General features: G+C 47.4%; 1 protein-coding gene across 1 annotated transcript in view; it reads right to left on the reverse strand.

The window, feature by feature from the left end:
* Window positions 1–13,645, reverse strand: part of AK7 (adenylate kinase 7) — a 74,754-nt gene that overhangs the window by 53,674 nt on the left and 7,435 nt on the right. Inside the window, exons 3-4 of the mRNA XM_003408632.4 lie at window positions 11,336–11,444; window positions 2,195–2,289 (exon numbers count right to left, since the gene is read on the reverse strand). Coding sequence (XP_003408680.1) covers window positions 2,195–2,289; window positions 11,336–11,444 — 204 coding nt within the window. The remainder of the gene's footprint in view (window positions 1–2,194; window positions 2,290–11,335; window positions 11,445–13,645) is intronic.

A 13,645-nucleotide genomic window follows, 5' to 3' on the forward strand; every position in this document is an offset into this window, starting at 1 on the left:
GTAGGTCGCTGGGAGTCAACGGCACCTAATGACAACAGCAATCTTTACGGGAGCAGACTGCCTCGTGTTTGTCTTGCAGAGCGGCTGGTAGGTTCGAACTGCCAACCTTTCAGTTAGCGGCCAAGCACTTAACCACTGTGCCACCAGGGCTCCCTGTCCCTCCACTACCACCAATCTCATGTCAATGAGAACATTCCATGCGCACGTTTCTGTCTCGGCTTTAAAGACAAGATGAAACCTCAGTTTACCCTAGAGTTCAGGGATGAAAAAAATTCCCTGACACAATCCACTGAGCTGATGTTCGGTCTCCCCACAAGCCCCCCCCCACCCCCCCCCGCCCCTATGCAGTCCTGTGGAAGGTCCAGCCGAAACACCTGAATTAGAACGCTGGAATGAGGACTGAGGGCAAATGGAGGCCAGCCTGTCTCTGGGCAGCCACACTGTAGCTACAGATGTAAACGAGCCAGAGCTGCAGGTTCTGAGTCATCTTCTTCCCTGGTCAGGGGAGAGACCTGGTTGCATGTTATGCACTATCAGTCACTGGGCTGTGTCCTTTTGTCCTCAAATGTCACTCCTTCCAACCACAACAAATACACTTTAAACCCATACCTTTCATGTAGGTTTTGGTTCCTGGCAACCATTTCCTTTTCTGATAAATGATGAGCTGGGGACCTTTTGCTGTTGTTGCTGTGTGCTGTCAAGTCGATTCCGACTCATAGCGACCCCATGTGACAGAGTAAAGCTGCCCCACAGGGCTTCCAAGGAGCGGCTGGTGGATTCAGTTCCGTCATGGATGACGGAAACATTCTCAACAATGACAAAAATAAAATAAATTATTTAAAAAAAAAACAACGAAATCCCTTTGGAGCACAGCTCTACTCTGATGCACATAGAGTGAACATGAGTTGGAGCTGACTCAGTGGCAGATGGTTACTGTCTATATGAAAACCATTTCCTTAGGACTAAGGATTAGGTATGTCGTTGTTAGGTGCCATTGAGTCAGTTCTGGCTCACAGCGACACTATGCACAACAGAACGAAACACTGCCCAGTCTTCTCCATCCTCACAATCATTGTTAGGCTCGAGCCCATTGCTGCAGCTGCTGTGTCAATCCATCTCATTGAGGGTCTTCTGCTTTTTTGCTGACTCTCTACTTCACCAGCATAATGTCCTTCTCCAGGGACTGATCCCTCCTGATAACACGTCCAAAGTATGTGAGACAAAGTCTCACCATCCTTCCTTCTGAGGAGCTTTCTGGCTGTACTTCTGCCAAAACAGATTTGTTCGTTCTTTTGGCAGTCCATGGCATATTCAATATTCTTCTCCAACACCACAATTCAAAGGCATCAAGTCTTCTTCAGTCTTCCTTATTCATTGTCCAGCCTTCATATGCAAGGATTAAAAACTCAAAGCTTTGCAAATATAACAAACTCTGGGGGAAAGAAAGGTATTGCATATGCACAAAGGCACAGGAACAGAGCAGCAAATATAAATTAGATATTAGTAAAGAAAATAAGCAACATTGGAAGGATGACTATAAATCTTTATTTTCTTGCAAATTAACAATGATACGGTCTATAGGAAAGCACCTACAAATAAATGTCATGACTCAGGCTCTGTACTGAGTTATCGTGTGGAAAAAGAATGCAGGTGTGATTCAGAGAAGCTAGGCTCTGAATATAATGTTTTGGGAACGCCATAACCACTGTGGAGCCCTGGGGGCGCAGTGGCTAAGAGCTCCGCTGTTCGAATGCACCAGCTGCTCCTTGGAAACCATATGGGGCAATTCTACTCTGTCCTGTAGGGTTGCTATGAGTCAGTATCAATTCCACAGCAATGAGTTTAGGTTTTTTTTTTTTTTTTAGTAACCACTGTATTTTGCTTATATTCCCCTTTTAATGTATGCACAAAAATGTAAATCTAAAAGAGTATATTTAAAATAAAAAAGCTAAGTTATAAGCAAGTGTTGTTAAAGTTTGATAAGAGGTATTTTTTTCTTTCTTGGTGGCATATAAAACAATGGATCCCCTGAGAATTGGTCCTTATGAGTCAATAAACTGTTGAGTGCTTATTATGGGATAAGGCTCAGGAGTGCTAGAATATACAACTCACCGTAGGAATTTCCTTCTGTGTACAGATTTCAAGGTATTAAGGGTGAAGCGTTCCACAAAGAAAAAGTTAACGCACTACTTACAGGATCCAGGGGTTTGGAACGTGCCCAAGTCATCACCGTGGATATTAAGATAAACACCTTCCGCTTTTCAAAATGGCTGATTTCTTCATTCAGGGCTGTAAGACCACAAAGCAGAGAGGTTATCTGGACACGTGCAGAGCTTGTTTTTGAAATCCTATGTCCCGTTAGTTATCAGGGGGGGCTATCCTTCTTCCTGGAGGAACTGACTGCCAGGCTGGTGTTATCTCAAAGACCCACTTGTCTTGCTCCCCTCATTGTTCTTCCAACGATCTCTCCAGCCTCCTGACCCATCTCGATACAGTACATGACCTTGGCCTACGGCCAGGGACGGATGACTCAACAAGCAAGGTACGCAGGCACTTGCTTGTACCTATCTGTAGCGCACAATTTCACCTGTTTCTCACTACATCAAAGATGTGGCAAAATCCTCGTGAAATTGTGCAATACAGGTTAGTAAGTGTCATGGATTGAATTGTGTCCCCCAACTTGGATAGGCCCTGATTCCCAGTATTGAATGATGGTCTACCATTTTGTCATCTGATGTGATTTCCCCATGTGTTATAAATCCTATCACTATCGTGTAATAAGATGGATTAGCGGCAGTTATGTTGATGAGATCTACAAAATTAGATAGTGTCTTAAACCAATCTCTTGTGATATAAAAAAGAGTAGTGAGCAGAGAAACACAGGGACCTCATACCATCAAAAAGGCAGCGCCGGGAGCAGAGCGTTTCCTTTGGATCTGAGGTTTCTGCACTGAGAAGCTCCCAGACCAAGGGAAGACTGATGACAAGGGCCTTCCTCCAGAGCTAACAGAGAGAGAAAGCCTTCCCCTGGAGCCGGTGCCCTGAATGCGGACCACGGGACTGTGAGAGAATAACCTTCTTCTCTTTGTTAAAGCCATCCACTTGTGGTATTTCTGTTACAGCAGCACTAGATGACCAAGACAGCAAGCAAACACCGTCAAGCCCGTGTGTACCTTGCGTACTGGTTAATCCACCCCTGCCTACAGGTTTCACACACTTGGAGGGTGGGCGGTAGTAATAATGTTATAATCGTAAAAGCACAGTAAGTAGCCCTGGTAAGTAGCCCTGGTGGTGCAAACGGTTAAGTGCTCAGACGCTCCCCGGGAGGTTGGCAGTTCAAACCCACCCAGCCACTGCTCTGAGGAGAAACCCGGGAGGTTGGCAGCTCAAACCCACCCAGCCACTGCTCTGAGGAGAAAGGCTTGGTGATCTGCTTCTGTAACGAATGTCGTTGTTGTTGTCGTTGTGTGCCATCGAGTTGATTCCGACTCTCAGTGACCCCATATGACACAGTAAGGTTTTCTGGGCTGTATTCTTTACAGAAGCACCTCGGGGAGGGGGGTTCCAATTGCCAACCTTTAGGTTAGCAACTGAGTGCTTAGCCGTTGTGCCACCAGGGCTCCTTCCATAAAGATTAAAACCAAAACCAAAACCGAACCCAGTGCTGTCCAGTCGATTCCGACTCACAGTGGCCATAAAGATTACAGCCAAGAAAGCCGTATGGGGGCAGTTCTACTCTGTCACCGGGGGCACTATGAGTCGGAATCAACTGGGCAGCACGCAACAGCATCAACATTATTAAAGTAAATAATACAAAATATTATTAATACTTATATATTTAAAATAGATCATAATAATTAATACACATAATACGTAATAATATACCAAACCAAACCTGTTGCCATTGAGCCCATTCCGACTCACAGCAACCCTACAGGACAGAGTAGAACTCCCCCATAGGGTTTCCAAGGAACGGCTGGTGTATTCGAACTGCTGACCTTTTGGTTAGCAGCCAAGCTCTTAACCACTGTGCCACCAAAAACCTGTTGCTGTCGAGTCGATTCTGACTCATAGCAACGCTTTAGGACAGGGTAGAACTGCTCACAGGGTTTCTAAGAGGCAGCTGGTGGATTCAAACTGCCAACCTTTTGGTTGGCAGTTGTAGCTCTTAACCACAGCACCACCAGGGACCCCACTGTGCCACCAGCGCTCCCACTTAATAATAATACAGTAAATAACAATAGTTGGCATGAAGTGGCATGAAGTGGCTGCAACACCTGTGCCTACTGGCTGCATTGGGAGTGGGCAGGATGCTGTTCCACGGTTGGGGGGAATGCTGAAGAGACCCCAAATCAGAGGGTAAGGCCAGAGTGTTGGTCCTCTTAGGATGTCACTTAAGGCAGCCCTCTTTAGCTTACATGGCTGTGGAAGGACGTCATTTCGCTCCGGGGACAGAGCCCTGGGCCGTGAGGCTGCGGGCCGTGAGGCCAGGTGCAGAGAGTGTAAGCGTTGCTGCTGCTGCTCTTAGCTGGTGTCTAGTCAGCCCCTGGCCCCTGGGACGGAAGAGACGCCTGCGTGGAAGGTGAAAAGTCTACCACTGAGCACACTGCCCCATCTGTAAGGAGGGCGGCTTGGCTGCAAACCATCTCTCTGCGGGGCCCAAGGCGACTGTTCGGCTATGAATGGTTTGCCGCTTCCGGGGAGGCTCCCCAGCTTAAGCCTTGACGCCCCGTGGGCGTACTCAGCAGTGGTTCCACTCAAGTGTTCAGGATTGATTCCACGGCAACGGGTTTTTAGCGGTCACAACAGGTAATTTTCCAGAAAAATCTAAGCTCCATTAAACTGTCGGAGGATCTAAGTGGTAAGGTTGCCGTGGTGCATTTAGTCTTGTGAGGTAAGTCCCTAAACTAAACAGAAAACAATAAAGCAGTGATGCCTCAGTCCAATTGGCCTGTGGATTCCTGTCCTAAGAGGCTGCTGGATCGCTGAGTGAAGGCCCAGAGGGCATGTTCCCACGTTGTTGTTGTTGTTGTTGTGTGCCGTCGGGTCGGTTGAATGAAGACCCAGAGGGCATGTTCCCACGTTGTTGTTGTTGTGTGCCATCAGGTCGGCTGAATGAAGACCCAGAGGGCATGTTCCCACGTTGTTGTTGTTGCTGTTGTTGTGTGCCGTCAGGTCGGCTGAATGAAGGCCCAGAGGGCATGTTCCCACGTTGTTGTTGTTGTGTGCCATCAGGTCGGCTGAATGAAGACCCAGAGCGCATGTTCCCACGTTGTTGTTGTTGTTGTTGTGTGCCATCAGGTCGGCTGAATGAAGACCCAGAGGGCATGTTCCCACGTTGTTGTTGTTGCTGTTGTTGTGTGCCGTCAGGTCGGCTGAATGAAGGCCCAGAGGGCATGTTCCCACGTTGTTGTTGTTGTGTGCCGTCAGGTCGGCTGAATGAAGACCCAGAGCGCATGTTCCCACGTTGTTGTTGTTGTTGTTGTGTGCCGTCAGGTTGGCTGACTCACATCGACCCCACAGGACAGAGCAGAGCTGCCCCATAGGGCTTCCAAGGCTGTAATCTTTACGGAGGCGGACTGCTGCATCCTTCTCTCGAGGAGCAGCTGGTGGCTTCAAACTGCCCACCTTTCACTTAACAGCCGAGCGCTTAACCACTGCGCCACCAGGGTTTCCTACATTCACATAGTAATCCTAAATTCCAGTGTTCATTTTAGTTTCTATTTTTATCCTAATGGTGAAAATTGCCTCTCCCGTTTAATTTTGTTCCTTTAACCCTTCTGCTAGGCTGAGCTTCAGGCTGGCCTGCTTTGTGAATACTTGGCACCCTTAGCGGTCCTCCGACTGGGTTCAGCTTTTGTATTTATGATATTTATAACGGACCTAAAAGGACCTGCGGTTCAAACGCTTTCGAACATGCACTTTATCCACATACACAAACACTTTCCTCATTTCTAAGAATTTATTCCTTCTTCTATGTAAATTTTACTTTCTGGCGTCTGAGAAGGCAAGGTAGGAAAATCTTTTAAAAAACTAATAAAACACTGTTAAAGTAATATACATTCGGTGTAAGAAAAACAAAACCTAAAAACGTGCATCGGCTACAATAATGGAGTCCTCGCCCTTCTCCCAGCCCCATAAACTCCATGTTCCCCTGGGGACTCCTGACCACAGGCCAATGGGTCTCTGGCTACACTCTCTGGCAGAAACGAACAGTCTAGGTCTCAAAAATCATGTCATATAGTTAAAATGCATCCCCCAAAGAGAGAAAGTAGGATTTTCTTAATTATTTGAAGCTTTTTATCAGAATGGAAGGAGCCCCGGGAGCGTAACAGTTAAGCACTTGGCTGCTAACCGAAAGCTTGGCGGTTTGACCCCACTAGAGGCTTTGAGCGTAAAGCATCTGTTGGTCTGCTCCCACAAAGATTAAGCAAAGAAAACCCTGTGCGGCAGCTCTGCTCTGTCACATGGAGTGGCCATGAGTCGGAATCAACTCGACGGCACCCAATAATATTTCATCAAGCTCACGAAAGGAAATGTCGTGTCAAAGTTTAAAAAAACAAATACTCCCTTGAGTGGCTGTCATGGATTGAATTGTGTCCCCCAAAAATCTGTGTATCCATTTGGCTAGGCCACAAATCCCAGTATTGTGTGATTGTCCACCATTCTGTCATCTGATATGATTTTCCTATGTGTTGTAAATCCTAATCTCTGCCTGTGGTTAGTGAGGTAAGATTAGATTATGTTAAGGAGGGTTAGGTTGGGATATAACACCCTTGCTCAGGTCACATCCCTGAGCCAATGTAGGAGGAGCTTCCCTGGGGTGTGGACTGTACCACCTTTCATCTTACAAGAGACAAAAGGAGAGGGAAGCGAGCAGAGTGGGGACCTCATACTACCGAGAAAGCAGCACGAGGAGCTGAATGCATCCTTTGGACCAGAGGTTCCTGCTCGGAGAAGCTCCTAGACCAGAAGATTGATGACAAGAACCTTCCTCCAGAATTGACATAGAGAGAAAGCCTTCCCCTGGAGATGACGCCCTGAATTTGGACTTCTGGCCTACTAGACTGTGAGATAATAAATTTCTCTTTGTTAAAGCCATCCACTTGTGGTATTTCTGTCACAGCAGCACTAGATGACCGAGACAGGGGCAGCGAGGCGGTTGTACACATCCACTGAAGCTCATCTGTCATGCTCTGGTTACAGGCTAACGGCTACAACTCACGATCACGGGCAGAGGCAGCTTTAGGCCTTAAAAGCCAGAGCAGAGTGGAAGGCGCTTGCCTTTGGGGAGTTGGGATGAGGTGGGAAGGAGACGCAGGGAACTGTTGCTTTTATCACAAGTTCTACAAGCTTTTATATTTCCACAACAGGTTCAGGTTTTATTTTAGGAAGAAATATGGAAAATTTTAAGAAATTTGCAAGGATACATGATAGAGAAAACTCAATTTTCAGTCCGGCACAAAAAAACTCGGTAAACATCAGCTCCGATTAGCTTTTAGGTGGTTAGGTGAATGAGCAATTACACACCTGTAAATATTTGCAAACGAACAGAATGCAGAATGTAAGCTTTAAACAAGCTCTATTCCAAAAGATGACACAGTGTTCATGTTTTGGTTTGTGTTTTACTGAAGGCAATTCAGGCACAAAGTTACAGATGAGAAATCAAACACTCTAATCCCCTGAGGAATCCGACACACCCACAGACGGTATTTTTCTTTCATTATTTCCCTGAATTATTTCCTGAGATTCCATTCCATTTCTTTGAATTTAAGCAGAGACATACTTTGGTTGTAGACCTAACTCAGGGATGGGTAACCTACTGCCTGTTTTTGTACTTAGAGTTTTGTTGGAATGTAGCCCATTCATCTGCATTTTGCCTGTGGCTGCTTATTAATACAAGGGCCAGGGAAGATTTACTCTCCGGCTCTTTACAGAAAAGTATTCTACCCTTTGTCTAATTCACCTAAAACAACATACGTCGTTGTTCCTAGCTGCTGTCCACTCTGCTCCGACTCGTGAGGACCTCACGTACAGCAGAAGGAAATGTCCAGTCCCGCACCGTCTTCATGGGGGTTGGTGTGCTGAGTCCATTGTTGTGGTGACTGTGTCAATCCATCTTACAGACGGTTTGCCTCATTTTTGTTGGCCCTCTACTTAACCAAACATGACGTCCTGTTCTAGAGATTGGTCTTTCCTGAGGATGTGTCCAAAGTAAGCTTGTCCAAGTCTCACCATTCTTGCTTCTAAGGAGCTTTCTGGCTGTATTTTTTCTAAGATTCATTTGTTCTTTTGGCAGTCCACGGTATATTCAATATTCTTCGCCAATACCACAGCTAGAACGCGGCAATTCTTCTTCTGTCTTCCTTTTTCATTATCCAACTTTTACATGCATATAAGGTAATTGAAAAGGCCACGGCTTGCATTAAAGTGTAGGGAATTCTGTGCCCTTTTTGGCTGTCCTTCTGGTCTAGAATGATGATTAATATAAGCTGATTTGCTTTCTCCTCTGCTCCAAGATTAATGAGATTAATCATAACAGCACCAAAGTGCTAAACACCACCCTGTTCTGTTAGACCGGAGGTCCTTGGAATTTATTATGTTTTTCAAAGCATTTTCAAGTACAATCATTCTCTCCACGGCTTCCTCCACAAGCCTTCCCTGACCTTTGCCATCAAGGAATCTTTGGTGAACTGAATCAAAACTTTTCAGGTAGAAATAGCCCCTCTCCTCTTAAAGTCACATCACTTTCATGTGTGCCTTTCTTGTGAACATGTCACCTTCTATCTCGCATTGATAGAAGATAGATATCTAGAGTGTGCCTGCAAGCACCTCGAGCGCAAAAACCTTTCCCTATTTGTCTTTGTGACCCCCCAGTACAGTCATGGGTTGCTTAATACCTACGATACGTTCTGTGAAATAGGATGTCATGTGATTTGGACATTGTGCGAACACCATGTGTTATGGATTGAATGGTGTTCCCCCAAAACGCAGGTCACCTTGGCTAGGCTACGATTCCCAGTATGTGTGGTTGTCCTCCAGTTTGCGATCTGACGTGTTATAAATCCTACCCTCTGTGATGATAATGAGGCAGGGTCAGAGGCAGTTACACTAATGAGGCAGGACTCAGTCGACAGGATTAGGTTGTATCTTGAGTCAATCTCTTTTGAGATATAAAAGAGAGAATCAAGCAGAGAGGAGAGGGACCTCCTATCACCAACAATGAAGAGCAGGAAGCAGAGCATGTCCTTTGGACCTAGGGTCCCTGTGCTGAGGAACTCCTAGACCCAGAGGAAGACTGAGGACCAGGACCTTCCCCCAGAGCAGACAGAGAAAGGCGTTCCCAGGAGCTGGTGCCTAAATCCAGTCTTGTAGCCTCCTAGAAAGTGAGAGAATAAATTTCTGTTTGTTAAAGCCATCCACTAGTAGTATTTCTGTTACAGCAGCACTAGATGACTAAGACACCATGGTACTTAGCAACGCATACATACTTCCTCAGCCTCTGTCGTCGTCTCCAGTCCCCCTAACTCAGCGGCTCCTCCACAGTGCCTCTCCAGTCCCCCTAACTCAGCGGCTCCTCCACAGTGCCTCTCCAGTCCCCCTAACTCAGCGGCTCCTCCACAGTGCCTCTCCAGTCCCCCTAACTCAGCGGCTCCTCCACAGTGCCTCTCCAGTCCCCCTAACTCAGCGGCTCCTCCACAGTGCCTCTCCAGTCCCCCTAACTCAGCGGCTCCTCCACAGTGCCTCTCCAGTCCCCCTAACTCAGCGGCTCCTCCACAGTGCCTCTCCAGTCCCCCTAACTCAGCGGCTCCTCCACAGTGCCTCTCCAGTCCCCCTAACTCAGCGGCTCCTCCACAGTGCCTCTCCAGTCCCCCTAACTCAGCGGCTCCTCCACAGTGCCTCTCCAGTCCCCCTAACTCAGCGGCTCCTCCACAGTGCCTCTCCAGTCCCCCTAACTCAGCGGCTCCTCCACAGTGCCTCTCCAGTCCCCCTAACTCAGCGGCTCCTCCACAGTGCCTCTCCAGTCCCCCTAATTCAGCGGCTCCTCCAGAGTGGCTCTCCAGTCTCCCTAATTCAGCGGCTCCTCCACAGTGCCTCTCCAGTCTCCCTAACTCAGCGGCTCCTCCAGAGTGCCTCTCCAATCCCTCTTCTCTGGCCCCAGATCCCCCAGTACATGCAGCCCCTGCCCCTTGGTCCCTTCCCCAGTGTGCCCACCTTCCTGAGCTCCGCATCCCGCCGAAGCCCGGCTGCACTAACCTGATTTGGAACAGCAGCCGCTCACTGTGCAACATGAGCCGGCCATGGAGGTTCCTCGGAGCAGCTGCTCAACCACCCAGCCCAACCACCCAGCCTGACTTGTTGAGGTTCACTCACCTCCAATGACTTGTCCCCACAACTGCATGGGACTCCCTGCCCCCTTCTCCCTCCTCTCTTCCTCCTTCCTCTGCCCCTTACCTCCTGGGTCCAGGCAAGTGCATATACTTAGCCATATACACTATATATTCTTAGCAAAGCTGTATGGGACCACAGACGTATGTGGTTAGACGTTGCCAGACGGACGCTAGGAAGCACGTGACTGGACATTCAACTGCCCCTCCTTCAGCAGTGCTCGTGGAATGGATGAATGTTCAATCTTGAAAGTTAATGCTTCATTTTTTAAAAATTTATTGTAGTAGATATATATGTAACAAAACATCTGCCATTCTGACAATCTTCACATGTCCAGTTCAGTGACATCATGTTCACCATGTTCAACCATTACCACTATCCTTTTCCAGATTTTTCTATTACCCTTAACAGAAGCTCAGTGTCCTCTATGGTTTCATTTCTTTTAATGATTAAAAATATTCTGTTTTCTGGAAGTACCTACCCACAGCATGGATGTTTTAAGTAAGTTTCAGACCAGTTTTCCCATGGCCCTAATGTACCTAGCCAAAAGAATGAAGAAATCAGTTTTTGAAGAAATACAACCAGAATGCTCCTTAGAAGCAAAGATGGGGAGACTGTGACTAGCCTACTTTGGACACGTCAACAGGGCAGACCAATTGCTGGGAAAGGATATCTTATTTGACAGAGGGTCAATGAAATTGAGGGAAACCCTCGATGAGACGGATTGACACTGAATCCACAACAATGGACTCCAACATGCCAACAGTCATGAGGGCGACGCAGGACCAGCGTTGCGTTCTGTTGTACGTGAGGTCGCCATGGGTCACAGTTGACTCAATGGCAACTAACAGCAACAATTTACCTAGTGTTCATTAGATGACCCTTAAGCAAAGCAAGCTGCCCAGAAATATTGTCCCCGTAGATAAGACAGAGAAACCTCACTGACCAGACACTGCCCATACGGCCTCCTCCACTTGCTGGGGGTATTCAGTGATGTTGTAGAGAACGACGTCACACTCCATCAGGCGCATGAGAAGTTCCTCTCGAGATATGGCCTGAAAAAGGAAATCGACAGCACTTCGTTGTGAGACGCTGACAAGGTAACCTGAATATTTAGACTGAACGACAGTTTCCAGACTGGACGTGCTGCGTTGAAGAGTCCCGTGAGAAATGTTTGCAGGAGACGTTCTACTTCACACGAGATTCTGGCTCTCTGCTGGCTGCGGTTTGCGAATAACTGAGAGGTTTACAAAAATAGCCGGGAGCAGACGATTTAAAAATTGCATAATGATCTTAGCTCCTATTTCTGCACGCTGTTTAAACACCAGTTCGGAAGGGAAGAACCAGAAAACAGTAGAAGAAAATGTGTGAGGCATTTAACGCTAACTCAAATTCTCTGCAGGATTATTTGAGCAATCTCAGAGCAGGAATGGCTCAGAAGTGCTGCTGGGTGGTTAACCTGGATTGTCTCAGAACCCTCAAGCTGAGTTAATCTGGTCTTTTCCTATATGTAAGGGACCTATTGCAGCTGATAGTTGGGAACATTCTAAAAACACAGGAATTTTTAATGGTTAAAAATCAAAGGTTCTCACATTAGACAAAAGTAACACCGGTATCGGTGTGTTTTAACTGGTGTTTCTTTGCGGCATGAATCAGCTCATTTCCCAACAGTGCAACACTGTGGGTGGGTATTAAGATGACCACGAAAGGATGAAAGGACGCTTCATTTCCAAAGCCGAGTTTGCATTTTCCGTTATCCACACGGTCCCTAGGATCAGACATCCTGCCCCCCGCCCCCCACCAGCACCCCAGCCCCCTGACCAGTTGCATTAAGCAGAATGTTTCAGATCAAACTTGTTCTCTTTGCACACAACCGGTTGGAGAACAAAGGGAAAGTCTACTGACTGATGGGCAGGCTGCCTTGACGTTAACACACCCTGGTTAAATTCAGCCCAGGACTGCTTGTTTCTCCAGCTCGCTTCTCCAAGTTCTTTTGCTCCAGGCATTCCATTTCTTTTCAGGACTGGATGTGCAAGAGGGAAGGCTCCCTGAAGGTGCTCATGGGAACAGTGATGTTTTTTCTTTGCCAACGGCATGGCAGTGTGAAAGGAGATGGCCCTCCGTGTACACCTGGGATGGCTCTAGGTACAGGAATGACACACAAAGGAAAGGAAGAAAGGGAACTGGAGGAACGGCAGATGCGTGGCTCAGTGCAGTCCACGAAGTGTCTAGAGTCCAAACCAGTAAAAGCGGGTGAGAGTGGCACCCAAAGACAAACACGCACACTTGTTAAATTCTAGTTGGGCATATTTAGGATGAAACAGGAGTATTTTCAAGGGAAGAGTCGTCCTGACCAGATGTGGAGAGACCATGCTGATGAATTCATTTGTTCGGCCAGCAACCATTTCTGGGCGCTGTTTTGGATCCTGGGGGGATACAGGCAAAATGAACGATATATAGTTACTAAGGAGCATCCTGTGTGTTTGTGTGTGTGTCGTGGGGGAGAGTTTTAACAAATAGTTAGTCTTGTGCAGACAAAGACATCCTGGCAAGCTCACGGTGCCCCTGGAGGCCCAGCCTGGGCCCCAACACCACCAGCAGACCCCAACCTCCCCAAGGAGGCTCATGTGCAGCACTCTGTACTGATGGAGGCTCTGGTGCTGAGTGAAGACCCAGGACAGAGAAAGGGGGTAGGTGGTGAAGAATGGTCCCATAGATGGTGGGAGGGGACTCGTGCATTCATTTCACAAACCTTAACTGAGGTCCTACCGGATGCTGCACTAGGTATAAAGACGCACAAACAAGAAAATAAACAAGACACAGGCTCTAGCTTCAAGCAGCTGACAGCTGTCATCAGTGACTCTACACAGACAGATAATAACAACAGAGGGTGAAAGGGTTATGATATAGGTGGGTAAAGCATGCAACAGGAGCACAAGAAAAGAGCCCAGAATCCAAACTGGGATGGAAGGAGAAGTAGGAATCACGGCTGGCTTCCTGGAGGAGGTGTCATCTGCGTTACCTCTTGAAAGGGGAATAGGGCCGGTTGAGTTATGAGAAGAGAACCGCTGTGTGCTGTACTGAGTGCAAAGCCATCTGGGAGGGTTCAGAGAGTAGCAGGCAGTCTAGTGGGAGGAGCTGCCTTTGGAGAAGGGGAACACCCCTTCTCAGAGCTAGTTAAATGTCTTGGGGTGAGTACTGTGTAGAATTTGTCAGGTGTAGGCAACACTCTTTCTCAGAAAGAGAGCATTACAGC

Source organism: Loxodonta africana, chromosome 10 (genome assembly GCF_030014295.1).
Source record: "Loxodonta africana isolate mLoxAfr1 chromosome 10, mLoxAfr1.hap2, whole genome shotgun sequence".
Taxonomy (NCBI): domain Eukaryota; kingdom Metazoa; phylum Chordata; class Mammalia; order Proboscidea; family Elephantidae; genus Loxodonta; species Loxodonta africana.